Source organism: Caloenas nicobarica, chromosome 1 (genome assembly GCF_036013445.1).
Source record: "Caloenas nicobarica isolate bCalNic1 chromosome 1, bCalNic1.hap1, whole genome shotgun sequence".
NCBI lineage: Eukaryota > Metazoa > Chordata > Aves > Columbiformes > Columbidae > Caloenas > Caloenas nicobarica.
The window spans coordinates 53645866-53673840 of record NC_088245.1 but is presented as its reverse complement, the minus strand read 5'-3'; the positions used below and the strand labels follow the sequence as shown (position 1 = coordinate 53673840).

General features: G+C 39.9%; 1 protein-coding gene across 1 annotated transcript in view; it reads left to right on the top strand.

Moving 5' to 3' along the window:
* ACSS3 (acyl-CoA synthetase short chain family member 3) overlaps positions 1-27975 on the top strand; it is an 86635-nt gene that overhangs the window by 36159 nt on the left and 22501 nt on the right. Inside the window, 2 exon segments of the mRNA XM_065658521.1 lie at positions 1139-1290; positions 9888-9991. Of these exon segments, the coding sequence (XP_065514593.1) occupies positions 1139-1290; positions 9888-9991 (256 nt within the window).

Below are 27975 nucleotides of genomic sequence, written 5' to 3'. Positions count from 1 at the left end.
GATCTATCTATTCCAAATTTGCCTTTGACACAAGGATGGAAGGTATGAATTTGCCTTGTGACTGGTGAGCTGCTGTAAACATAGTGAAAGTTTCTGTAGTGAAACATTCTGTGTGTTGTGACTTCTTGCATAGAGTGCTGACAAAGCTGTGTTTGCGGTATGAAAAGTGCATGTCTTTCCTAACTTGGGTGCTCTGTCAGATTTCATCTTCCAAGTATGGCCTTTCTACTAAAAAGGTTATGGCAATATCTGTAGAGCTAAAGCTCATTCTACATTAACATCATCTTTTTCTAAGTTCAGAGTGTGTCTGGAGCACTTTGTGCACTGTGGTAATTACATACGGTAACACTGTGATTATATGATCCTGTGCCAACTGCTTTTCCTATTTGCAGCACCACAGAAAAGTATTTTTTATTATTTTTTATTAGTAGTACTTACCATGGCACAATTCATCACATCTGATTACTTCTGTTTATAATTCCCCTGACTATGTCCCGTAGCTCAAGACAATGTTTGGTTTAAAAAAACCCAATCACAAACCTGGCAGCACACTAAAACAGAAAAGGAGTCTTTGGCTTCTTTACAGTCTTCATGTGGGGTAGCAGCACGAAGTGGCCAAGAAGCCAGTTGTGAGCAGCTAAGTGGGAATTTTTCCAGAATTGGGAGGAAATTACTACGTAAGAAAAAGCTGGCATTATGTCCTGTGGGGCTGTGCATGGGGGATATAGCTGGAGTGCTGCTGTGTCCAGAGACTCCTGGTTCAGAGGGACTCTGTGTGTTTTACAGGCTGTTTTGCAATTAGTATAGATGGAGACATGACTCCCTCTGCTGCCAGTGCAGTAACAGCTCTTTGTGGCTGTCTTTTCATTCCCGTGTCCATTTATCTTATTTTTCTAGGTAGCAGCTAGTATGTGCTGTGTTCATGTGAGAGATTGCGCTCAAAGCTTGTGAATTTATTAATATTTCTACAAGAGAATATACTCACAGTGTATTATTTTTAACAAAGCCTTCTTTACATTCTTACTTGAAATTACTTCTGTTGCTGTGCTGCCGCTGCTGTTACACACTCAAGCCTTGAACTGTCAAGGAATTGTGAAGTATTTTTATCCTGTGACATTTTAAATTATTCTCTCCATAGGGGAAGCCTGTGGGAACGCCAGATGCTGGTGCCTATTTCCGTGTGCTAGCAGAGCATGGAGTAGCTGCTGCCTTTACTTCACCAACTGCAATTAGAGCAATCCGTCAGCAGGACCCTGAGGCAGCCTTGGGAAAGCAGTACTCTCTGAAAAGGTGAACTAAGGATACACTGGAAGCATTTTCTTACAGAAACAGGCTGGATGAACTAAGAATAGCAGAGTGTCTGGGGCTTTGCCCACCTCTGTATAGCAGAATTCAAATGTATGCCTGACATTACAGGTGTACATGTATTTGCTTGTAAGTTTATATTGGTAGTTTGGAGAAGATGAAATCTGTTAAAAAGATTACAACTCTAAGGTTAAGAGCTCTTACTGTGTTAGGGTTACTTGCTCAACCTTAATTTTACCCCACTGTGCTTATTTATACCCTGTAATACAGTCTTGGATTACATGATCCTGTACTGTTTTCCCACATGACCTCATTTCATTGAGTGCACAGGATCTTTAGTGTTCGTTTAATCAGCAACTAGTCAATGTTTTGTTTATCTCCCTGTAACTTAGTTACTTCTTATGCGCTACGAAGGCTGAGCTGTTTGCTTTCTTGTACTCTTTTTAAGGTGTTTATCGCTAATGTAGCAGCATGCTTCAAAATCATGACTGAGTTCATCCTCACAAATCCCCTGTGAGATGAGAGAGTGGTATTATCTGTATTTTGCAGATGGGAAGCTGAGGCACAGAGAGATTAAGGTCAAAGTCTTCTATTAGTTTTGAATATCCAGTCTGAGCCACTGAACTACCACTATTTCAGAGTTTTTAGCATTATATGGTTAAAATGTGTTATTAACATTTTATCAATAAAATGCCTCTCAGTCTGGCTTGCATCTGTGAATGTTTAGTATTTCAACAGGCCATGTTTCTGTATCTTATGGCAAACAGACTACATATGAAAAATATGGGGGTTTTGCTGACATCAAATCTTGAAGTTGAATAGTTTGTTCAGATCAAACAAGGACTGTGTCAGACTGTACAGGCAATATTCAGTCATAAGATGCCTTTTATCACACTTGTCCATAGAGAAGGGGAAGATACAAAGCTATGTAGCTTCATTGGACCTTCACATTCTTTATTGCTCAGGAAAGTCTTGTCTATTAGTAAGCTGGATTTATTCCTGAGGTATTCATTACAAGTTAATCATTACTTTCTTCCATCTGTTTTGAGTGCTGTAATCAATCCTTACCCCTCCTTGAAATAGGAAATAAGCTCATTTGAGACCCTAAAACACTATCGTTCTATGATGTTTATTGCCAGGAAAGTGATTCAGATACTAGAAAATTTAATTGCTGTTCCTCAGCATTTTTTAGGCAAAGACTAAAATGACTTAGCCTGTCTTTAGAGTATTCATTTAATGGAAAATCTACTAACCTACTCTATAAGTTGTCACAAATGAGAATTCCAGGCAAGAGTGTCCTTGCCATTATCAGTTGACCCAGATGCAAAAAGGAATTTCATCATTCCTATGTAAGTGCATAGTTAATGAGCTTCTCCATTGGTGTGCACATTTAGTTGTCTCATAATTCGCTCAGATTTGGGCCATGTCATTCGCTGGTACATGACTTCTTTTTACTGACCTGTCTAGCACAGCATTTAATATCTAGTGTTCTCTTGGATTGTCCTAAATCAGTACTGTACAAAATCCAAGGTCTTTTTTTACCCACAGATGAAGACTTTGGATTTCGTATAGTACTGACCTATGTCCAGTGACTATTCTCAACCACCAGTATAGTGCAATAAGTTTGACAGTCTTCAGCACACCTCTCTTTTCATGTTAGACTAGGATTATCTTACTGTTAAGTCTAGCTATGACCCTCTAACCACTTGGCTGTGGGTGATACTGTGGCCTATATTACTGAATTCGGAAGGGTGCTTAAATTAGACTGTCTATCCTATGATGATTTCAATATTAACATCCAGCTAGTTATAGTTTACATCCATTTTAAGGTGCAGTTGTTAAGAAATGGAGTCCAACAGGTGACTAAAAATTCAATTTTAAGGAAATCCTTGCTTGTGCGTGATACTTCAATGGACTTTTCAATCCAAGGTCAAATGAATTCTGCCTGTTTCAGTTTGAAATCAGTCTTTTAGTTCATTTCCTTGATCTATGATACTTTCTTTGCTGTTATATGGTGCAGAATCTTTGAAATGAGATGTCTTTCTGCTACCAGGGCTCAGATGTATCTTTACCTACTCTACAGAGACTCCAGAACACATGTTCAGGAAAGCAGTCCTGAAAGAGGTTTCCACATAGTACGTTTCATTCCTGAAAACTTCTATTAAAATACTTAATGAAAGCCAAGATCACTTTCTAAAAACTGTGTTACAAAAGATAATAAAAAGATAAAGATAACAAAAGATAATTAAAAGATAATACTGATAAAGTACAGAGTTGGTAGGCAATGCCAACTTCCAGTATACAAGGGACTACTTGATTTACGGTGTTAATTGAATTTTAAGCAGACTTGAATTCTTTTGAAATGACATAAGGTAAAAAAAAAATCTCTTAAGAACTGATGCTGGTGGCATTGATGTCCTCTGCGCAAAATTATGTGTGAGGTTTCCAAATGTTCTAGTGCGCATGTCTCAAATTCCTTGTTGGCTATTGGAGTAAAATCTTGAAATTTGTTTGCCTTTGACACAAAATGTTACCTATGTCTTAACATGACTCAGATGTTTAATTTGTAGTACTGTAGGATAAAAGCCCCATTCAGCCACATGCTGCTGGAGCAGGAGTGTCAAACTCATTTTCACTGGGGGCCACATCAGCCTTGCGGTTGCGTTCAAAGGGCTGAATGTAATTTCAGGACTCTATAAATGTAAGAATAGTTACAAGCTTCCTTGGCTTTCTTGACTTAAGGTCAGTTGCGAATGTTCTGCCATTTTATATCTGGAGGATCTAGAGATTCTAGCTTATTCACCTGATACCAGATATTAATGCACTTGATTTAGGAAGAAATACGAGAATGCATAAAAACTGTGCAGAAATAATGAGTACAAAGTAGATTAGGAACTCTCATTTTCTGTCTCATAACACAGGAACAAGAGTACATGAAATTCAAGTAGCAAATTCGTAACTGTTAGAAGAAAACACTTTCTCATGTAATTGATGTTTCACACATGCTGCTAGAGGATATGTGGTTAAGACCCAGCTGTATTTGTGAAAAGCCTTTGTGGAGCTCCCCTTTACCCACACTGTGAGAAGGAGCTGAGCTGCAGTTGTGTTCTGTCTCTTTCAACTCGGTCACCCAAACCTCCAGTGCTTGGATTCTCATGGCCAAGGTAAAATCTATTCAGGGAGGAAAATGAACAAGCACATAATAAAATCATAACTAGTTTGGGTTGGGAGGGACCCTCAAAGGTCATATAGTCCAATCCTCCTGCAATGGGCAGGGGCATCTTCAACTAGATCAGGTTGCTCAGAGCCCCGTCCAGCCTGGCCTGGAATGTCTCCAGGGATGGGGCATCTACCACCTCTCTGGGCAACCTGGGCCAGTGTTTCACCACCCTCAGTGTAAAAAAAAAAAAAATTTTCCTCATGTCTGGCCTGAATCTCCCCTGCTTTAGTTTAAAACCATTACCCCTTGTCCTATTGCAACAGGCCCTGCTAAAAACTCTGTCCTCATCTTTCTTACAGGCCCCTTGTAAGTACTGAAAGGCCACAAAAAGGTCTCTCCAGAGCCTTCTCTTCTCCAAGCTGAATAACCCCAACTCTCTCAACCTTTCCTCATAGGAGAGGTGTTCCATCCCTTGTCAGTGGAGAAAAAGCAGATGACCTGAAAATATTATTTAATTATTTTACATGTTAAAGTGTCTGCAGTCTCCAGGTGCATTAAGAATTAGTAAGAATTCTTCCTTTCCAGTTTAAATTAAGAAGTGCAAATGACTCTTCATCACTATCTTTGCAGGAAGAAACACTTATTTAACATGGTGCAAATAGAGTTTTTCTTTTCCAGAAAAAAACTGGCGCATGCATTCCAGAATTAAAAGAACTGTCATGATCTTTTAATTTGGAGAAGTGCAGCTCAAGTTATTACCCATGTGAACACTCCTGCTTTTGGGAAATGGTTTGGAGATGTGGTTTCTTTTCTGCTTGGAGTGACACTAAAATGTACATGCTGTATTGAACAATTTAAACTGCATCAGGGCTATTAGGGACCTTGATCTGTCTCCTGTAGCAGGTGATACTTCAATCTGCTGGACTCTTGAACAGGGCCTAAAAGCTTGATTGCACTGAATTTTATGTTAAGAGTATAAGTTTTTTCAGAACAACAGCTTAGGACATATTTATTTAACAGAGAGGTTTTAAGATTTTTTTTTCTTCCCCTTTAACTCCGTCGCAGTGACAGATGATTGCAGTAACAGGTGCACTGACATGCTTTGAAGTTTTAAGTGGGCTGTTAAAAAATTATTCAGTGGGACATTTTGTAACCATTGCCATCTCTCTCTCTTGCTATACTGTGTGACAGGAGAAAATAATTCCATAGTTCTTACGCTTTGTTAGGCTTGTGGCACTTTGCTCTCGTGTGCTTTTTGATGGTTTTGTGCTGTACATTTGCCAAGGAGCTAATCCCTCTCCTTTTCACAACATGAGGTTGTTCTTGAGCCTGCAAATTATTAATCTGGTTGTTAAATTCAGAAGAGAGGAATTCCAGTTTTGGCTCATTTGACCTCATTAATGTTTATAAATATATAAAGTGTGAGTGTCATGAGGATGGAGCCAGGCTCTTCTTGGTGACAACCAATGATAGGACAAGGGGCAGTGGGTACAAACTGGAACGCAGGAGGTTCCACTTAAATATGAGAAGAAACTTCTTCTCAATGAGGGTGACAGAGCCTGGAACAGGCTGCCCAGGGACCTTGTGGAGTCTCCTTCTCTGGAGACATTCAAACCCGCCTGGGCACCTTCCTGTGTAACCTCATCTGGGTGTTCCTGCCCTGGCGGAGGGATTGGACTAGTTGAACTTTCGAGGTCCCTTCCAATCTCTAACATTCTGTGATTCTGTGAGAGGATAACATGACATCTTAATTTTTTCATCAAGTCTCTTAAGTTCTTGGTATTTTAATAGCCCTGTTTTTAAAAGAAGGACACTGAACAGAATTTTTCACCAGTTTATAAAGTTAATAAATTAGTAAATCAAAGTTTTACATTATATCTGAAATGTTGTATTTAGTGGTTTTTACTTACACAATATTTTTTCTCTATCATAAGTGTTTATCTGTGATATAACTTCCAGTTAGGTATTAACTGTAATTATCAGCACTGGCTTGCGCTTTACAATAAAAAGCATTCAGGTGCAAGATATTGATTGGGGTCACACTCATTATAATAATTATCTCCTAATGTGGGAGATGTGCTCAGAAAGCAGTTTGCCAAAATGATGTTGAACAGTTACGGGTATAGAAAACTATGCTTATTTGATGTGAAAGGTGCTTACACATTTGACTTTCTGCCTTCTATTCCAAGAAAGAACTTACTCCAACCCATCTTGGGGTGTTAGAAATGAATGTTGGTTGAAACACTGTTCTGAACTTAAGGAAATGGAATTATTTTATCTGCATGTTCAAGTTCAGGATGGTAACATTTTTCAAGAACTTCTGATGTTCATAAGTTCATGACTAAATGTACTATCAGTTGATTTTCATATATCGAAGTTATTATTATGGCCACCTCTGTGATTGTTACTTCAGCTTAGTTCACAGAGAAGACCACTCTCAGGTCACTATAGTTAACTGGTGCAGCTTTCCTACCTTGGTTGTTAGAGTTCCCAATAACTTTTGCTTGTGGAAGTTTCTTTTCCCGTAGTCTAACTATGGATCTGTAAATGGATCTAAAATACAATAAACTCATCATGTTTTTGATGTCTAGTCTAAACAGCACTGAAAAAAAGGCTTTTAAATTTTAGGGCACATAGCTTATTGCAATTAATAATGTTTCATCCCATGTTTCACTTAGGTTGTTGCCAGATGTAGCTTTACTCTGTATGTTCTTCTGCCTTGCATCTGCGCAGCAAGCAGGTCACGAGTCCTTACACAGTGAGAGGCTGCTTTTTGTGATAGTAGGACGTGCCTGTCCTCTGGAGCGGAATGGGGTGGGAATATTCAAAGTATGCCTTTTGGCTTAGGCAGCCTTGCTGTAGGAGGTCTGTGGTCTGTAGATAAGAAGCCTTTGCTATTGAGAGGTCATCCTTTAGGTTCTTAGACATGGCAAAATATCCCTGACATTAATCTGGCTGTAGAAGGGGGTGCTGCAATCCTAACAAGGGGGCATTTTGGAGAAATGTGTTATTGGGCCACGTCAAGCTCCATTCGTATCTAAATGAGGCGCATAGTCATCTCAGAAACCTTGAGGATTGATGCAGTACTTGGCAGAGTGTCTCTGTAGTTTCTGTTAACATAACAGGCTGTTCATAAAATGTTTATTCACCTGTGGTGCGAGTGTATACCTGTGCACCGTCACTCAAAGAAAGAAGGGTTATTTGCTGGTAAACAGAGTTCTTCTGATGTGGGATCTGAATCTGTTTCCTTATCTTCCTTATCTTTCCTGTCTTCCCTCAGCCCTTTGAGGTTTTGAATTGCTCCTCTGGGTAAAATGGAAGTGCCGTCTTTGTTGGTCATACACCTAGTACAGAGGATTTGGGAGAGGGAAGGCATGAGCCCACCCTGTGCGGATACTGCAGAAAGGAAGCAAGTTCTTTGGTCTGTAGCAACAGGGCATGTGTGCGTGAGAGCTCTGCATTTAGAATTCACATTATTCCTCGTGGCAGGGTTGCACCGGGAGTTACAGACAGGCATTAATGTGGCTGAAATGTTTCAGGTTGCCACACCAGCCTTCCGGGGGAGGAGGTGCGGTTTTCCATTCTGATTTATCTGTAGAAGTAAAACAGAAAGGTTATGTCTTAAATTTCCCCAGTTTAGATTTTATTTCCCAGATAGATTTTCTGTTTCAAAATCCCTTATAAATAGGAATATGTTTAAGTGCACAGCAAAATAAGAATGTCCAAAATGTCAGGTGTTCCTGATTTCCTTTTTCTGAGATGCAGGAACATCTCTTCCAAGTTACAATGCAGTAATCTAATAGCTGTATCTATCACTAACTTTTTAAACAGTAACTTAACAAAGTCTTCATACTCTAGCTTAATCATGTATTTGTTAGTGTTGCTCTACGGCCTTGGATTTTCTTTTCATTTTGGTTTTAATTTTGATTTTGTTATATGAAAAATAAATCTTACCCTTTTGAGTCTTTTCAAGGTACATTACTCTTCTAAAGTTGCCTCTTGTTCTTCATGTACTATGGAAGAAGCCTAGAGAACTATTTCAGCATAGACATATATTTTTGATAATAAGAGCCAAGTAGGATAAATACCATGCCTTGCTCTCAGTATAAACCGTGCTGTCACAACACAGACTAATGGTAAAGTATTGAATATAAATCAGCGGTTCATCTGAGTATAGTTGGCCGTTCATTTTTGTCTGTTTGTCATGAATCTGAATTCAAAGTTCTGTGTTTCTACCTGAAGAGGATTACTTATTTGTTTGTTGCGACAGTGACAGAGGTGTGAGGCAAGATTGCAAATGATTCTTCTCCTTAGTACCTTCTTATTAGGTGACAGTGTCTGTCCAGCGTCATGAGTATCCATGAGTTTATATGCAGTTTAACAGGGATTTAAGTTGCTTATTAGGAAATAAGTGCAAAAAATCTGCTATGACGTGAATAAAGCTACTGTGCAAGTGTTGGAAAGATCAGAACCTTGGCAACATGCAGTAATATACAGTAACGTCTGGCCTCTGAGTACTGATAGTCATATTTAAGAGAACTACCATTGACAAAGAGGATCTTATAATTTTAACCAGGGCATGAAGTGAATTTATAATGCTTAATAAAGGACAATGAAGTGTGACTAAGCATCCAATAAAAGATGATGCAGTTTAAAGACTGTATGGGTTTAATACCCAGTTATGTAGCACTGCCTAATTCGATGGTGCAAAATGGTACAAAGTCAGAACTGCCCGATGTTGCATCTCTTCTCTGCCGAAGTTCGCTACAACATGTCCAGTGAAATGAGCTGAATTCTAGTACTATGATAGATACCCAGTGCTGCTGAATATTGTTCTGTCATCAGCATTATCTAGTAGGACAGTAGGATTTTTTTTTTTTTTTTTTAAATGGGTATACAGCCAGCCTCTCCACAGGAAAATGGCTTTATGTCCCATTGTTTCCCCAAAACAGCTAAAAAAATACTAAAATCTGTTCAAATAAAACATTACTAACAAAGCTAAAAGTTGTGCTACAGTTATTTCCTTTTAGCTCTATTTATTTCTTTACTAATTTTTCTGGTGTCTCTTTCTGACCCTTTTTTGGTATTTCATTCTTATGTTTTGCCCAACAGATATCTACCTGGTTCCTGTGTATAGAACATTTATTCGTTACTTCCACTAAAAGTTGCTTCGCCTGGTCTACCAGGCTCTTTGCATTCTGAAAATAAAGCTTCTTTTACATGACATTTTAAGTAGCATGAATTAATATTTCTAAGGATCTATTTTTTACTCAGTAGGGATGGAACATAAAAGGAGTAAGAGTTCTCCCCTTTTCTCTTTATCTCATCTGAGAAACCAAGCACAGACATTTATTAAATTTGTTTTGTTGTTTTCCTTTTTCCGTCCAGATCAAAATACATACTTTTTCATTTTTATTTAAAGGTTCAGAACGTTATTTGTAGCTGGTGAGCACTGTGATGTGGACACGCTAGAATGGTCAAAAAAGGTCTTCAAGGTACCTGTCTTGGACCACTGGTGGCAAACTGGTGAGTGTTTTAAATTACCAATTGTAAGATACGGTGAGGAGATACTTGTTTCCTGAGTCTGCAGGTAGAACTGGTTTCCCTTTCCATGGACATTTAAATAGGCAGGGTAACCGATGAAAATAAAAATTCAAGCAGGAAGAAAGTTTTTTGGAAGTGGTCTAAAAATTACTTCAGGATATAATTAAAACACAGCATTTTTAAAAGCTGTATAGAAAATAAAAAAGGTATTCTCTAATGCCTGCGTTTAAAAAAAAAAAAAAAAAAAAGAAAAAAGAGGCTGCATCAGTATTTTTTCCAGATGTATTTTTATGTTGTTTGCATGTGTGACTATTTTGTGACAGAAAATTTGGTGTTTAGGGAAGCTTTCAGGTTTAATTACATTTTTTGCACATATAATTTGTGTAATTAAAAACACACAGAGCAGACTCCTTGGTTTTTAATACTGTTCTGTATGGATCTCATCCAGCTTCTATTGATTATTTTGGAACATCTCCCATTGATTTCACTGGAGGAGGATTAGATATAATACTTCGACTGTAAGGAAGTAATCAGAGTACCAATCTGTGTGTAACTTTGCAAAAATCCCAGTTGAATTCTGAATTAAGGATTGACCAAATGTATCTCCTAGTAACTATGGATTAAGATATTTTAAAATTTCACTATTACAAGATCAGATTCAGCTTTTGCTTCTCGCACACATTACTGGTATTTAAGCTAAGGGAGTGTATTACAAAAGCTCATTCCTCTCCTCCCTCCTCTGCTCCCTTCCCAGAATACCTCTTCGGTTTTCTGTGTGTCATTGTTTTGAGATGCAAAATTTCTCTGGTCTCTCTCTATATGGAGGAAAACATTTTGATTCCCCCATGATGAGTCAGATAGCAGATATATAAGATTAGAATAAAAAGTGGAAGACTCTTCAGTTCATCTAGAATATATGTTATGAAATGAAATCAATTGAGGAGGTTTAATATGCATCATTTTTATTAAAAACACCCATGATCTGAAATAAATACTGAGAAAGTACTGGAAGACAGTAGTGTCATTTTTTATTTATTTATTTTATTTATCTATATTTTGCTCACTTCTCTATGATCCTATTGTCTGTAGGAAAGAACAGGCCTCAGTGATGCAGAATAAGCAATTAACTGAAAAAGATTAAAAGATCAAATAATGTCTTTGACTACCCACTGAACTGGCAGTAAACAGTGTTACTATATGTAATTTCGCATGTGTTTTTATCTGTCTGTGTCTGTGCACATACATATACGTAAAATTGCCTGTAGCTTTGATGTATATTTAGAGCAAAGGTTGAATATTACGGCATTCGTTTGGATGTATCTCAGGTATCAATGAGAGATCTTAAGCATGTGGACGTAATTATAGTCATAGTGTGTAGAGGTAAGACTGAGAGTCTTTTCAAAGAAGAGCACAGCCCAGCTCAGAGTATGCTGCTTGATTTTTATATTCATGGTGTGCACTTAAATTGTAGCACAACTTAATGAGCTGAGGCCATTTCAAACACAGTGTTTGAGGGCATTCGATAATTTGATTAGAATGAAGACCCATTTTTGTTTCCAAGTGCTTTCTGTAGAAATGTGTGCTGTTGAATGTAACCAAGGCATTCAGTGTTAAGGAAAAAAAATAGTCAGTTAGAGTTCATATCAGAGAACTGAGTTTCAAGGGATAATGAGAAAGATGGAAGGAAGAATCACAAAATCATTGGGGTTGATGAGGACCTCTTCGGGTCATCTAGTTCACCCCTCCCCCCTTGCTAAAGCAAAGTCACCTAGAGAGAGTTTCCCAGGATCCTCTGCAGTTTTGAATATCTGTATGAATGGGGATTCTACAACCTTTCTGGGGGCAGCTTTTGCCTGTGTTTGGCCACTGTGTTTTTTACAGTAAAAACATTTTTTTTGTACTCAGCTGGAATTTCCCGTGCTTTAGTTCGTGCCTGTTGCCTCTTGTCCTGTCAGTAGGCACCACTGAGACATCTGTCTGCCTCTTCTTTATTCCCTCCCTTCCAGTATTTATGCACATGGATAAGATCTCCTCTGAGCCTTCTCCAAACTGAACAGTCCTTGTGTTCTCAGCCTTTCTCCGTATAAAATATGTCAATTTTCTTGGCTGTTCACTGGATTCTCTCCAGTAGCTCCATTCCGGGCAGCCCAGAACTGGCCCCTCTAGATGTGGCCCCACTAGTGCTGAGAAGCAGGATCATCTCCCTCAACCTGCTGACACTTTTTTCCTTTTGCAGCCTAGGATGCTGTTGACCTTCTTTGCTGTGAGGATGCATTGCTACCTCATAGTCGTCTTACTGTCCACCAGGATCCAAGGGTCATTCTCTGCAGATCTTTCTCTTTTCAGCTGGCTGGTCCCCAGTGTGCAGTGGTGTCAGGGTTATCCCTCCCCAGATGCCAGACTTTGTACTTCCCTTTGTTGAACTTCATCAGGTTCCTGTTGACCTATTTCTCCAGCCTGTTGAGATGCCTCTTAATGGCAGCACACCCATCTGATGTATCAGCTCTTCCTACTAGTCGTACAGAATCTGCAAACTTGCTGGGGGCACACTGTTTCCCATTTTGAATAGTATTCAATTAGACCACCTTTCCTCATTGGCTCCATGATCACCTTGGCCAGGAAGTTGTCATCAATGCACTGCATAAATCTGGATTACTTTGTGCCCTGCTGTGTTGTCCTTCCAGAAGACATCGAAGTGGTTAAAGTCTCCCATTAGGATGAGGGCCTGTGGACCAGACTTTTTTCAGTGGTGCCAAATAATAGGATGAGGAGCATCGGGCACAGACCGAAGCATAGGAGGTTCCATCTGAATATGAGGAAAAACTTCTTTACCTTGAGGGTGATGGAGCACTGGAACAGGCTGCCCAGTGGGGTTGTGGAGTCTCCTTCTCTGGAGACATTCAAAACCTGCCTGGACACATTCCTGTGTGATCTACTCAGGGTGAACCTGCTTTAGCAGGTGGGTTGGACTAGATGGTCCCTTCCAACCCCAACCATTCTGTGATTCTGTGAATGTGAGACTTCTTCCATTTGTTTGAAGGAGGCCTCATCTACAGGCCTCACCCTGATCAGGAGGTCTCCAGCAGATATTCACTACAACAGCATGAACGTTGGTCTTCCTGCTGCTCTTCACTTTTAAGTTCTCAACTGGCTCCTGACTTGACCTCTGACAAGGCAGAGCCCCTCTCACGTAAAGTGCAACATTCCCTCCTTGCTTCCCAGGCATAGGAAAAAATGCTTAATAGAATACAAGCCAATAAATGAGATTTGTATAACTTTTAAAATAGAGAATGGTCAAGTCTGGTAAGTGAGATGAAACAGAAATGCTTCTCCACACACTGTCCCATGTTCTTGAACTTCCCTTGGGATTACCATGCTGAAATGCTCAGGAGGAAGAAGTGGATCCTCCTTCCTCTGATAGGCTTCGCTTGTCCTGGAGCACAGCAGCCAGGGCAGCAAACGAAAGCAGCCTTCCCTTCTGCTGTTCAGCCACCTCTTTTTTAGCAGAATACAAAACGTATCCTGTTAACTGCGAAAAAAACCAAGCAGTTATGTCACATTCAGCTGTGTCTGTGACTTGGTAAAATGTTGCTGAAAGTGGATTTCCTTGCTGGAAAAGCCTTTTCAATCTGATAGTTCTGGATTTCAGTACACTAGGTTAAAGATGCTGAATGTGAAATATTTTACAGAGTAGATAACTGGCTGTTTCACTTCATATTAGAAATATTCAAGGTTAGTGACTGATGACCCAGTAGATGACCCAAAAATTCAGAAATAACAATTTTCCAAACTATCTAAAAAATAAAATATCACAACTATAATCACAGAATAAAAAATCATAATCACAGAATAAAAATTCCTAATCACTTCTAGCAGGAAGAGGTTGAGACAATTACTTATTTTACGTAGAGCTAATAAGTTTTTTAAATGAAATATTTCTTATAACAAAATTCAATTCAAAAAAGCAAAACTATTAGATTTTATTAATTACCTCTTTTTTGTAATTAAATTGCACACAAAGATATAAACTCTTGTTTTGTTATGCCTGGGATTGAAAGCTTCAGATTTACTTTTTTTTACTTGTTTTTGAGCTTCAATAATTTAGAAAATTGTTACTTCTTCCCCAATTTGATATTTGTCTGCATTCTTCCAAAGCAAGAGCATTGCAAAACTGTGAGAAATGTCGGCATCTGAATTTACCTGAATACTGTAGATCTTCCTTATGCATTTATGTCTTAGTCGGCTCTTTCAACTGAGGTGGAGGATGGGGGCATTCCAGTATCTGAGTTATTAGTGCTTTTTTATGATGGGGTCATTGTTTCCCTTGTTTATGACTGAGAAAAGGAGGGCAGAGATCAGCTTTGTAGAGATGAGAAGCGACTTGAGTCGTTATTTGGAGGTGGAAATGCATATGACTGAAAGGAAAACACTGATGAACAAAAGCGTTATAAAATGAGTGTGTAAACCCCTTGCTTCTTCAGGTGTAGTAAGGTATCTTCAAAGCTTCTGGCTCCTTTGCCATATATTTGAACTAGAAATAAATCAGTATTGACAAAGAAATGTAGACAGAGTTTTCTCTCATTTTGTCTTTGGAAGATTTATGGCATATATGAAATCACTGTGAGTTGAAACAGTACTTTGAAACAGAAGAACGCTTTCATTAGAGGACTTCAAAGCAACTACACCTGGAAAGCCTGATTAAAACTTCGATTTTTGTCAATGCACTTTCATCAATAACATTTATTTTAAATGTTAATATTTGTGTTACAAGTATAGTAAGCGCATCTTACAAGCTGTGAAGTGTATGTCATAGGATCAATGGGCAGCAAGTAGGATTTGAGGCAGTAAGGACTGATGAGCACTTGCTGTTTTCTTTGGAGGTATGGCAATGGATGAAAGAATGATACTTTCAGATCCTGGACTCCTCTGTGCCTGGAGACAGGATAGTCTTGTTTTGGATTTGTGCAGGTGTTTAGTTTTTGCTTATTTATAGGGAATGACACTTAGCATTTAAATAGCAATTTTCATCTTCAAAGTAGTTGTGCAAACACATGCCATTAATTCTTTTCACACTCCTGTGAAGTAAAGTTATTCTAGTCTTGCAGACATTAAATTGAGAAAGACAAGTATCTTGCTACAATCTATCCAAGAAGCCATTGCAAATTCGGTTTTTAGAAAAATGGAGCTTTTCTTGCTCAGAGATAAATTTTCTTGTCATATTTACATGTTTTGTGATATTTTGTCTGAAAGGGAACAGGAATGCTCATTTTGGACCTTATTCTGCCCTTGTGTGCGTTATGTTTTAAGGAAACAATACACTAGCTCTGTTTCAGTATTCCAGCTAAGTACCTTACAGGGCACCTTGCCAAATCTATTTGAAATAGCCCAAACAGTGTTTGGGTTGTACCTGCTGTGTCATGTCCTTGGGAGAGGCCTCAAAACACAAAGAAATGTGAGTTTGCTTTACCTTGGTTTTGGTAATTGAATTCTAGAAGAAAAAAAGGGTAACAGCCATGAGGTGTTGATGAGTTGTGGAAACATGTAGGCTCTGAAAACTTGTGTTAAACATCCTCAACTGCTTTCATATTAGCTATTCAGTATTTTGTAGTAAAAAGAAATAAAGTGAAACTCTACCACATTGTTTTAGACATTTTAAAAAAGTGTTAAGAAGTCAGATTTCTGTTTCTTCATAAGAAGCATAGGATGTAAAGAGGTTTTTTTCTCCTGATATTTCTAAATAGAAACATTTTGACACTCTGAGGATGTATAGGAAAATTCAGATGAAGCAGAACTGAAACTGAAAATTCAGTGATAAAATTTTATGTGCATAAAATCCCAGTCAAGAGATGTTTCCCTATGCCTTTTTTTGGTTGAGTACTGTGGGAATCAAAGCTACAAAGTATGCAAGTGTAAGAGGTTGAAATTGGAGATATCTGTTATATCCTGAGGATCAGCTCAGTAGCAGGCAGAACTATGGGAAGATTGTGCATGTTTTCTGTTTTCTTGGAAAAAAGCTGCCTTATCCAGTAGGGAATGGGTGCTTGTAGCAGGCATTAAGACAAAAACCACATAGTGCTTGCTATGGTATTGCTGCTGAAAAAGCAGGTTATGTATGTGCACATTCTAACAGGATCTTGGATACGCTGAGACATAGTGTGATAAAATTTACTGGTAGGGTATCCCAAGTTCTGTAGCACAATTAATTAATATACTTTCTCACTTTAAAAATCTTTCTTGTTCCTTTACCTCTAAAACATGCAAGTGCTATATTGGTAATGTTTTTAATGAGACATACTATTATTATGTAATTCCACATTGGATTTATGGTTATACAGATCTTTTATTAGGACTATAAAAACAAAATAACTATATCATTGAATTTGGTGTAGAAAACATGAATCATAGTTAAGTGTACTCACTGTAATATATTTAAATGAAGTACTTCCTTCCACAATCATGCATGGGGAAGATTTTATTAATGTGGTCTCCAAGCAGCATGACGTGGTCCCCAGTCTTCAGTTTCCATTTTGTTGTCTTGGCAACGTTGTGCAGAATCTTCTTCTCATGAGTATTGGGAAAGGTGGATTTTGCAACTGAATTCTGTTAGGTAATTTTTCCAGATTTCCACTATCGAACTGTTCTTTAGGTGAATTCCTTGTCAGACTAGACTTCCATCTCCCCACATTTGACAACTAGATGCCAGATTTTGTTCTTCAATCAACTTCAACTTCTGCTTTGCCCCATTCAATACCGTACAGATCAGTCCAGTGTATTCCTTTAATATGGTGAATTTTTCAGGCCAAGAGGCGGCAGGAAAGGTGAATTAAACAAAGGGTAGCTGTTTAATTTGCAGCAAAAGAGTCTTGGAATTCTTGGGAGTTTTCTTTTGAGTGCCAGAAATGCAGTTCTGGAGTTAGAGAGCCCAAGAATCTGAAGCTGAGATGAAAGAGATGAAACAAAAGTCCAGGCTACTGATTAAGTTATCAGGTAGCGCCTCTGTGTAGATGCATTTCATGCTTTTTGAAGACGTGTGTATCCTGTCAAGATGGGGATTGTATTTTTTTTAGTGGAAGCTGATATCCTTCAGAACAGTTCTACAGATGTGGGATTTACTCTGCAGAAATTTCTGCAGCGCTGCAGCCCTGAGTTACAGAGTCCTCTGAGCATAATTTTTGGTATAACTGAACTTCTATCAGGCATTCATGTAGAGGAAGAGGAGAAAAGTGGTTATTTATCATGTCTCCACCTGGGGGTTGCATTCTGTCTTTTAAGGGTGTGAACATAAAGGTTGTATCAGCCATAGTTTGTTGCTTAGTAATCAAACGTGCAGATGCGGACTGTGTGTCACTAGCTACAGTAGCTCATCATTCCTTCAATGTCATGTTAGGACACCCAGTTCAGATAGATTTTTGTCCTTACTGGAGGAGAGGAGGAAGTTTTTTCAAGGGCCACAGGCATCACCAAGAGAGAGACTGACCTTTCAGTAATGCAGAGCTGTCTTATTCTGTACTGTGGCCTTTACCATTAGCTTGAGAGAAAGGAAAAATAACAGAACTTGTATGTATTTTTTTATTTGGTCAAAATCAAAGAGCTCTTTCCTAACTTATCCTGATGACTGGCTTATCTGTTGAGGCTGGAGCATTGGTAGTTCTTGCAATTTTTATCTTATTGTAATTTAACATAACTTAAAGGAGTGACATGGATTTAAATTAGGATTTGACACTCTTGTTTTATAATAAGCCAGATAATTTGGGCTAAATTGCTTTGGAGGAGCCAACCAGTCTCTTAAACCTGCAAAGTGCAGTTGTGCCTCTCTGTCCCAGTATTCCAGTAATGTTACCACTCAGATGTGAAGCAAGGGGGAACAAATCCGGCCCCTCCTCAGTGTGGGACATAGCAGCCCTCAATCTGTGTGTACATCCCAGCCTGTACTATAATTGCAGAGACGATATTTCCTCAGCCTCACTCTACTTCCACCCCACCTTTTTTGTTGTTGTTGATGATGTTTCATTATGATATAAACTACTTTAGCCTTAATATGGGCGGTCACATGGAACATTAGAATTACAGAACTTTCTGAAATGAGTCCGTATTTGTAAATGTGATAAAACAGGTTACTTGTGAAAAACTTACATTGGAGCACCCTGTTTCCAGGTAGACAGAGAAGAGAGTTAAGCATTGAAGACTGCCAGTGCTCGGAACTGGGCATTTTATTGCTGTCATCCTTGTTAATCTAATGGTAAAATATTGAATTTCTGCTCATGCTAATAGAGTTCAGCATCTCCATCCTTAGTAATATGGGTGATGTAGCTTCTCTGATTGTGCTGCTCTCTGTAGCATTTCAGACTTAGAGTCATTTATACTCATCTTCCAGTCTTGAATTTTTATGAGTTTTCTCCATGCAATCCACGTGAAGAGGATTCTCCTTCAGAAATTTAGGCTGTATTTGCTTAGGTGAGAAATGTTTTTTTACAGAAATGTCTTGTTTATTGCTGTGTACTGCTTATGTGTATTTTGGACATGAAAGAATGTACATCTGGATTATACACATATTCTCTAAGGTGTTTTTACTTTGAATGAGTCATTACAGCTCTGTAGGTTTATTATGATCTTCGGTGCTGGTCACTGTCTCCCCCATTTCTTGAAGTGTGTCTTCTCCTCCAAAAATGTTTCTTTCTTGAGGATTATTTCAGATGGTCATTTCACATGGCTTCCAGTTCTCCCATGGATTTTGGGAAATGCACCACGTTGCAAAGATGATACTGGGTCAGAGATGGAAGGAGTGTTGTAGCTTAAAAAAAGATGGATCCCTTTTGTTTTTATTTATGGAATTGATGACAGTTTGGGCATGGTTAAGTCAGTAAGCACATTAGCTCCTTCTAGTAAAAACCCCATGCACCTCTGTTCTTTAAATTGCTGGTAAGGTTCTCTTTTCCTCCTGGCTATTCCCACAGATCAGCACCTTCTCTGTGTTGGTACAAATTCAGTATCAGCTGTGCTGTAGACACTCTGTCTCATTTGTGCTGATATTTTCTAATTTAGAATGGATAGAAAGTATGTATTAAGCTTTTCTGTTCCCATTTGACTTCAGTTTCTCAGTGCTTATTAAGCTGAATCTTTTCTGATCGTCTTTCCACCTGCAGCCGGGGACATGCATTAAAATGAATGAAGTATTATAAATGTTTTCCTCCTTTTTAAAATTTCATTGATGTGGTTTAGATGATTGAAAATAAAAGAACTGTAAAGCAGTCTTCAGTTACAGAGCTCAGCCATGAACTATGTTTAGTGTGCACTGAATAGGCAAATGAAGAAGAGGGGATGCGTTTAGGAACGAGTATGTTAAATAAGAATAGTGCAGTCCCACCTGCCTGCAGGAGACAAGCTGTGACAGCACCTCCAGTTTGTATGTGTGGAGACGTTAACAGGTTGCTGATCTCATTCGTGTCGCATGGCAACTGCTTTTTTGTTGTTGTTGCTCAGAGAATAAAGTCCTCATTAGTGTAAAGCAGATGATTTTCCTGATGATTTAAGAACAGGAAAGCTAGTAGTAAGCTGCATGGATCTAGTGCATGGAAGGAATGATCCTCTGCAGGACTTAAGGCTGGCCAGTGAAGGCAGAAAGAAAGAGAACAGGAGTTTCTAAGATGTTAGATCCTGATACAGAAAATATATTTGAATTGCACAGTAGTAGTTTTATCTATCTTTTCCATCTCTGCAGTATTACTATGCATGCAATATATTAAAATTCTCCAAAATGATTAAACAGTAAACGGTTAGCACTGAGATGTGTAATTACTTTCTATAATCTACATTTATCTCATAGTATTTCTTCGTGTGTCAGTTATGCTGTTAGAGTAGGAGGAAAATAAAAATCGGAAATCCGGTTTTAGTCTGAAAATGTATTATAATTCAATGCATTGCCCAACTTAATGCATGTTTAAACATGCCACCTGACATCTTCAAAATACAACCAAAAAGCTTTTTATTCTCTGATTACCTTGGCTGTCATTTTGCTGTAGGCAACTTAGAAGATGTACATTATAAATTAGCATTTGGAGGCAAAGGAACCTGCTGTACTTAAAAAACGAATGCATAAACTTCTGGTGCTTTATGACTAGCTTGCCAGTTTGTGATAACTGAACTTATTTCCTTCTTTGGTTTTAATATTTGTCATGGCCCCCCCAACCTTTAACTGAGCTAGTTAGAGCTTCTTTATAGTTACATTTTAAACATTTATTCTGGAGATTTTGTTTGGATGTGCTTTGGAATCTTCAGAGACCTTGTATATATGTATGATACCACAAAGAGCACAGTTTGTAAATACGTTCTGTGTTTGGATAAGATCATAAAAGGGAGCCTTGGGGGAATTTTAATGATTTTGGGGATTGATTTTTGTTTTAAAGGGGTAGGTTGAATATAGCAATAGAACTGTTATACATGAAATATTTCGCCTTCACAAGTGTAATATGTATTAATAGTAAGAGATGCATTATGACTACAAGTGCTTTGAAGCATTTAATTAAATACTAAAAGAATTATGGTTTCTCTTAAGAATAAGCATGGAAACTCAGGTACTTCCAGAAAATATATTACTTTACAAACCAAATGGATTTTATTTTGAGAAACAGGCTTCAGATTTTCAAATACCTTTAGCTTATTTTGTGATTATTTTTTCATGTGCTTCTGTACATTCACAATAAATAAGGGAAACACTCTGCCTCTGGCTAGCTGTACATAGCTGTTGTTGTGTACGTATTAATATGGCTCCACAGCCAGGTTAATACTAATATCATAATTCCTAGATAGTGCAAACAAGCTTGAAGCTGTCATTCTCAGGGCTGCATAAGTGCATAATAATATGGGAATGCTTGCCCATTTATTTAAACGAATATACTTTAATTAGTGCAACACTGAATATAATACAGTATTTCCTTTTAAAGTTTGGAAGGGGTAAAAAGATGCTGGGACAGGAATTAGCAGGGCTCATTTGCAGGGCTTTAAACTAGATTTGAAGGGGGATGGGGTTGTAGCTGGGCTTGCATCAGTGGGGCAGCACACTGGAATCAATAAAGACCAGGAGGCCCCCCAGGCCCCTAGGGTGAAATCGGTGTACTCGGCTCGCTCCCTGAAGTGCCTGTACACCAATGCGCGCAGCATGGGGAATAAGCAGGAGGAGTTAGAAACCTGCGTTCGGTCAGGAGATTATGATCTGGTGGCAATTACAGAGACATGGTGGGACAGCTCACATGACTGGAATGTGGTCATGGATGGCTATGCCCTTTTCAGGAAAGACAGGCCAGCCAGGCGAGGTGGTGGAGTTGCTCTTTATGTGAGAGAGCAACTGCAATGTATAGAGTACTGTCCAGGTGCGGTTGAGGAGCGAGTTGAGAGTCTGTGGGTGAGAATTAAGGGGCAGGCTGGCAGGGGTGACACTGTTGTGGGAGTCTATTACAGGCCACCAGATCAGGGTGAGGAAGTTGATGAGGCCTTCTATGGGCAGCTGAGCGTGGCCTCACAGTCACAGGCTCTGGTTGTTATGGGGGATTTTAACTACCCTGATGTTTGCTGGAAGGACTACTCAGCCAGCCAGCCTCAGTCTAGGAGGTTCCTCCAGTGCATTGATGACAACTTTCTGATGCAAATGGTGGAGGAGCCGACTAGAAGAGGTGCGCTGCTGGATCTCGTCCTCGCTAACAAGGAGGGTCTGGTCGAAGCAGTAAAGGTGGGGGGCTGCCTTGGTTGCAGTGACCATGAGATGGTGGAGTTCAGAATCTCCTGTGGTGGGAGCAGAATACCGAGCAGAATTGCAACCCTGGACTTCAGCAGGGCCGACTTTGGCCTTTTCAAACAGTTGCTGGAGGAAATCCCGTGGGCAAGGCTGCTTGAAGGTAAAGGCGCCCAAGATAGTTGGTTAACATTCAGGGACTGCTTCTACCAAGCTCAAGATCAGTGCATCCCGATGCGCAGGAAGTCAAGGAAGGGAGCCAGGAGACCTGCGTGGTTAAACAGGGAACTGCTGGGTAAGCTCAAGTGGAAGAGGAGGGTTTACAAATCATGGAAGGAGGGGCTGGCCACTTGGGAAGAATATAAGGCTGTTGTCAGAGGATGTAGGGAGGCAACTAGGAAAGCTAAGGCCTCCTTAGAGTTAAACCTGGCGAGAGGGGTCAAGGACAACAGGAAGAGGTTCTTCAAATACATGGCAGATAAAACTAACACCAGAGGCAATGTAGGCCCACTGATGAACGGGGTGGGTGCCCTGGTGACAGAAGATACAGAGAAGGCAGAATTACTGAATGCCTTCTTTGTCTCTGTCTACTCTGCCGGAGGCTGTCCTGAGGAGCCCCGTACCCCTGAGGCCCCAGAGGAAGGCAGGGCAATGGAGGAGTCTGCCTCAGTTGATGAGGACTGGGTTAGGGAGCAATTAAGCAATCTGGACATCCATAAATCCATGGGTCCAGATGGGATGCACCCGCGGGTGCTGAGGGAGCTGGCTGAAGTCATTGCTGGACCACTCTCCATCATCTTTGCCAAGTCTTGGGAAACGGGAGAGGTGCCTGAGGACTGGAGGAAAGCAAATGTCACTCCGGTCTTCAAAAAGGGCAAGAAGGAGGACCCGGGCAACTATAGACCGGTCAGCCTCACCTCCATCCCTGGGAAAGTGATGGAACACCTTATCCTTGGTGCCATCTTAAGACATATCAAGGATAAGAGGGTCATCAGGGGCAGTCAACATGGCTTCACCAAGGGGAAGTCGTGTTTGACCAACCTCATAGCCTTTTATGAAGACGTAACAAGGTGGATTGACGATGGCAGAGCAGTGGATGTGGTCTACCTTGACTTCAGCAAAGCATTTGACACCGTCTCCCACAGCATCCTCACGGCAAAACTGAGGAAGTGTGGACTGGATGATCGGGTAGTGAGGTGGACTGCAAACTGGCTGAAGGAGAGAAGCCAGAGAGTTGTGATCAATGGGGCGGAGTCTGGTTGGAGGCCTGTATCTAGTGGAGTGCCTCAAGGGTCAGTTCTGGGACCAATACTGTTCAATATATTCATCAATGACTTGGATGAGGGAATTGAGTGTACTATCAGCAAGTTTGCTGATGACACCAAGCTGGGAGGAGTGGCTGACACGCCAGAAGGCTGTGCTGCCATCCAGCGAGATCTGGACAGGCTAGAGAGTTGGGCGGGGAAAAATTTAATGAAATATAACAAGGGGAAATGTAGAGTCTTGCATCTGGGCAGGAACAACCCCAGGTTCCAGTACAGGTTGGGGAATGACCTATTAGAGAGCAGTGTAGGGGAAAGGGACCTGGGGGTCCTGGTGGACAGCAGGATGACCATGAGCCAGCACTGTGCCCTTGTGGCCAAGAAGGCCAATGGCATCCTGGGGTGTATTAGAAGGGGGGTGGTTAGTAGGTCCAGAGAGGTTCTCCTTCCCCTCTACTCTGCCCTGGTGAGACCTCATCTGGAATATTGTGTCCAGTTCTGGGCCCCTCAGTTCAAGAAGGACAGGGAACTTCTGGAGAGAGTCCAGCGCAGGGCCACAAAGATGATTAAGGGAGTGGAGCATCTCCCTTATGAGGAAAGGCTGAGGGAGCTGGGTCTCTTTAGCTTGGAGAAGAGGAGACTGAGGGGTGACCTCATTAATGTTTATAAATATATAAAGGGTGGGTGTCACGAGGATGGAGCTAGGCTCTTCTCGGTGACAACCAACAGTAAGACAAGGGGTAATGGGTTCAAGCTGGAACACAAGAGGTTCCACTTAAATGTGAGAAGAAACTTCTTCTCAGTGAGGGTGACAGAACACTGGAACAGGCTGCCCAGGGGGGTTGTGGATTCTCCTTCTCTGGAGACATTCAAAACCCGCCTGGACGCCTTCCTGTGTAACCTCACCTAAGTTTTCCTGCTCTGGCAGGGGGATTGGACTAGATGATCTTTCGAGGTCCCTTCCAATCCCTAACATTCTGTGATTCTGTGATTCTGTGATTCTGTGGTGTCCCAAATTTGTGGTTTAATTTCCCAGCTTCATTGGAACCACGGAGTGGGAGGCAATCATCGATACCGCTGCAGATCGAGATCTGATGTAAAGTTAAACCAATAGAGTATCTGCACAGGTGAGCTTTCAGAAAGCTATTTGTCACTAAAGCTCTATTTCAGAAAAATAACGTGGCTTATGAAAGCACTTAAATGTCTACCTGCATTTCATTTGACATTTAAAATATAAAGTGATATCCTAAGCCATGAATTAGACTAAATGGACAAATTGATTGTGGGGGAGGAAATACTTGTGATACTCTTCCTGTTTTAAATGAAACATACAGAGATAAATAGCTTGGCGGTGGCAGCGTGTCGCTGCGTGTGGGATTTGTGCACGGTCTAATAAGTGCAAACCACCAGGGAAGGAGGGAGTGGAGCATCTCTCCTTCACCTCTGGCACTGCCCAGGTACCCCTGCTCTAAGGCCAGTCCTACCATGTGTGTGGCCACGTGGTGAGCAGAATTGGAGCGTTGATTTAGGCAGAAACTAACCTGGCTGAAAGAATTACTTTTTGTTTTTTGTTGTTTGGGTTTTTTTTAAATCTGAATCAGTTCAATCCAATTTCATGTCAAAATGGGGGAAAAATGTAGATGGGAATGTACAACCAAAGCATAGAAGGATAATGAGACCACACTTTTTTTTTTATAATTATCTTCACTAATGTGCATTTAAATTAGCTGAAGTCAACCATAGTGTCCGGTTGTGCATTTTAATTACAAAATCATCCTTCTTCATACAGTGAATAATGAAAATGAATATGGCTGTCACATCGTTGTCCCTTTTGGCTTTTGTCTGTGCTGATCTTTCAGACAGTAACCATTTTCTGTGGTGTCTGTAGTGTATGGCCCCATTGTTGATTGAGCACCCTTGGTGCTGCCGTACAATAAAGAATATAGAGAATAAGGAGAACTTCAAGTGGAAGTGAATACTGAACAGCAAATAGTCATAACCAGAAAAAAAAGCAAGATTCTATGCAGTGCACTGGTCCTGTCGTGCAAATATATCTGTACTGGAGAGTCTGTTTAATTAACTGATCTTTCTGGTTTCCTTAGTCACCATTTAAAAAATGGATTGATTCATTTCCTATTTATATCTCTTTTCCATGTTTTCTGATTGAAGTTTCTACATTATAGTTTCTGAGTAAAATTAAGCAGTTAAGTGGAGTGTTTTTAAGGCTCTGTATACAATTTAAGCAAGTGAGAAAGGTCAAGTTTAATTTCATTTTGATGTGAAGAATAGGTGAAAAACACTTTTTTTTTTTTTTTCAGGAGGCTTACAGTTAGCTTGTAGAGGTTTTACACTCTGTTTTGTAGGGTACTAGTTGGATGAACAAACATGTTTTGCAGCCATCCCACCTCAAGGTAACAAATTGTTCTAATCTTCTGCCAAATGAATGTAAATTAAACTGTAAGCAGCCTGATGGACAAGGTCATGCTTCAGATGCGATAGTCTCTCTTAATAAAGTTTGAGCAAGAATGTCTTAACTGAAATTCTTTCCAGTTGGTTTATTGCATGTTCTTTACCCTAGCTTTACTTAAGTTTGTAAGAAGCTGAAAAAACACATATAAAACAAGTATTAAAATATTGATTACAAATCACTCAGCTTGCATACCTCACCTAAAATTCGATACTTCTTGTGGGTTTTGCTAAGATAGAACCCAGCTACTTGCTTACCATATTTTGGCATTTTGTGTGCACCTGGTATTTATTGTGTTGATGCTGCATGCACTTAATTCACAAGAGGAATAAGTTAAGAATGAAGTCAGATGGAGGAAAAAGAAATTATAATTACCATCACTGTTCAAGAGTTTTTCTGCTGCATCTGTCATACTCCTCAGAAATAAGGGGTGAAATGAAATACCAAATGATGCATGAAAGAGTTTTTGAAGTTTCACTACCAGCCAGCAAAGTCTTTCAGAGTTTAGGATGACAGATTGTCTTTAGTCTAACCTAATTGTGCATAATGTGTGAATTGGATTTAATTTTATACTTGCTTTCTGACAGCTGGTAAAACCGAATCAAGGAATCCTTAAGAATTTACAGTTCTCCAGATTATTCAGTTGTCGTTGTCTCCTTGCAGCTCCTCTGACTTCTCTGTTGCAAGTTACTGCAGTACCCTGCTAAATATATTAGAAAATGAGAATTTCAGTAAATACAAGCTCTGTCATTAAATTTTACTTCATTTGATAACAGGCTTAAGCAAAATGAAGAGGAAATGAGTAAAATGGATGGGGAAGTTCATGATATAGTGATCATAGAACTGAAAAGTAATTTTCGCTAGCCTTTACACTTAGGAGATGGCAAAAGTCAGGGCATATCAACATATACTAACAATGTGGGTGCAGCTGAGGACTTTTGGGGCAGTCTGCCAGCTGACAGCCCAGCATCACGTCACTTTGCATTGGGATTATCCGACCTCTTCTCCTCTGTGCCCTTTAGTGCCCTGGGGTAATAGTAGCCAGGTGCCATCGCCTTGTTTTAGTGTTGGTGGAAAATTAGCATCAGACTGCTTGTAGTTAAATACTCAGCACTAGCCAGGTGTACTTGGTCATTCTGCACATTAATACTATATCATGTCTCATGCACCAACCTGAAGCTGTGCAGAGAGTGCAGATCTCTTCCAGAGGAGAGATGAAGAAAAGTTCATGGCAAAATTATACAGTGGGTATTTTTGAGTCCTTGCAGAGGGCATGGCTGAGCTGTACTGTACAGAGGCTAAGACGACTATCTGAAATTATCTTACAAGACCAGCAAGCGTAAGACTGAAGCGGTGCTTGATCTACCAGCCTGCAGCATGGCTATCTAGACAGAATTTGTCAAGGTTAACAGTGTTCAATCACAAGTTGAGTGGGGCCACCTACTGCTAGTGCAGTGAGAGACTTAGAAACTTGCTTGGGTTTCAGTGATGATGAACTGACTGGGAAACTTTCTTTGCCGTGCACAGTGCCAAAGGATGAAGGAAATAAAGTCTGTGTGAATACTTGATGACCTGGTCCCTGAATATTCAAGACCCTCCCAGTACATATTATTTCTGTGCTGTGTTAGATTTGGTTTTATTATAAGGAAGCAGCATGGTATGCTCTGATGCAGATTTTGAGTGCTATAATTCACCTAGTACTGTGGTTTTCTGTTTCTGGATGCCCAGTAGTTGCCATACTAGAAAGCATGTTGCTGTTCCTTCAATGAGTTCTTCATTCCACCCTTTTGGGCATAATTACAATGACCAGTGTGTGGAGGGAGCATGTGAAAGGAGTTTCTTAGTTTCTTCACAGCTGCCTTCTTGCTATGTGGATGGCTTTGTTATCAGTTGCTGCCTAAGCTTTTTACCTTCCATAGACCCTCCTCTCGTTTTTATCAGTGCTGTCTTCTGCTGTAGTAATTCCTTTAATTACTCTCAACCAAAGTGACAGCTTTGCCAGGAGAACGACTCAAACCAGCACTGCTACAGTGAGAATTTCATGTATTATATTTATTGCATTCATTAATTTGTTAATGTATGACCGTTGCTCCTTTTTCTTCTTTTTTTCTCCTGCTACATAACAACTTCCCACCTCTTTTGCATGCTTCTAGTGTCTATCCATTGCATCCTAAGAAATTCATGGCAGGCAGCTTTACATTACTCACTTAGTGCAGCCCAAACTCAAATATTCATGTCAGAATACAGTGTATTTTCCATAAGTACTTCCTACCAGACAACACAATATTTCAGCAGTGTGACAGTCTATTATGTTGAAGAACATGAGACACGGTCTAGAAATTATAATCTATCAGGAATGTAAGTGGTGCAGGGCGTTTTTCATCTTTAAAGTCTTGAGTTATTTCAGATCTGTTTATTTTGATTGAACTTGACTGTTGACTGTGAATAAGCAAGACGATTTTGAGCACAGGACTTGCTATCTGTTGCTCCGCATCATTTGGCAGAGCGCAGC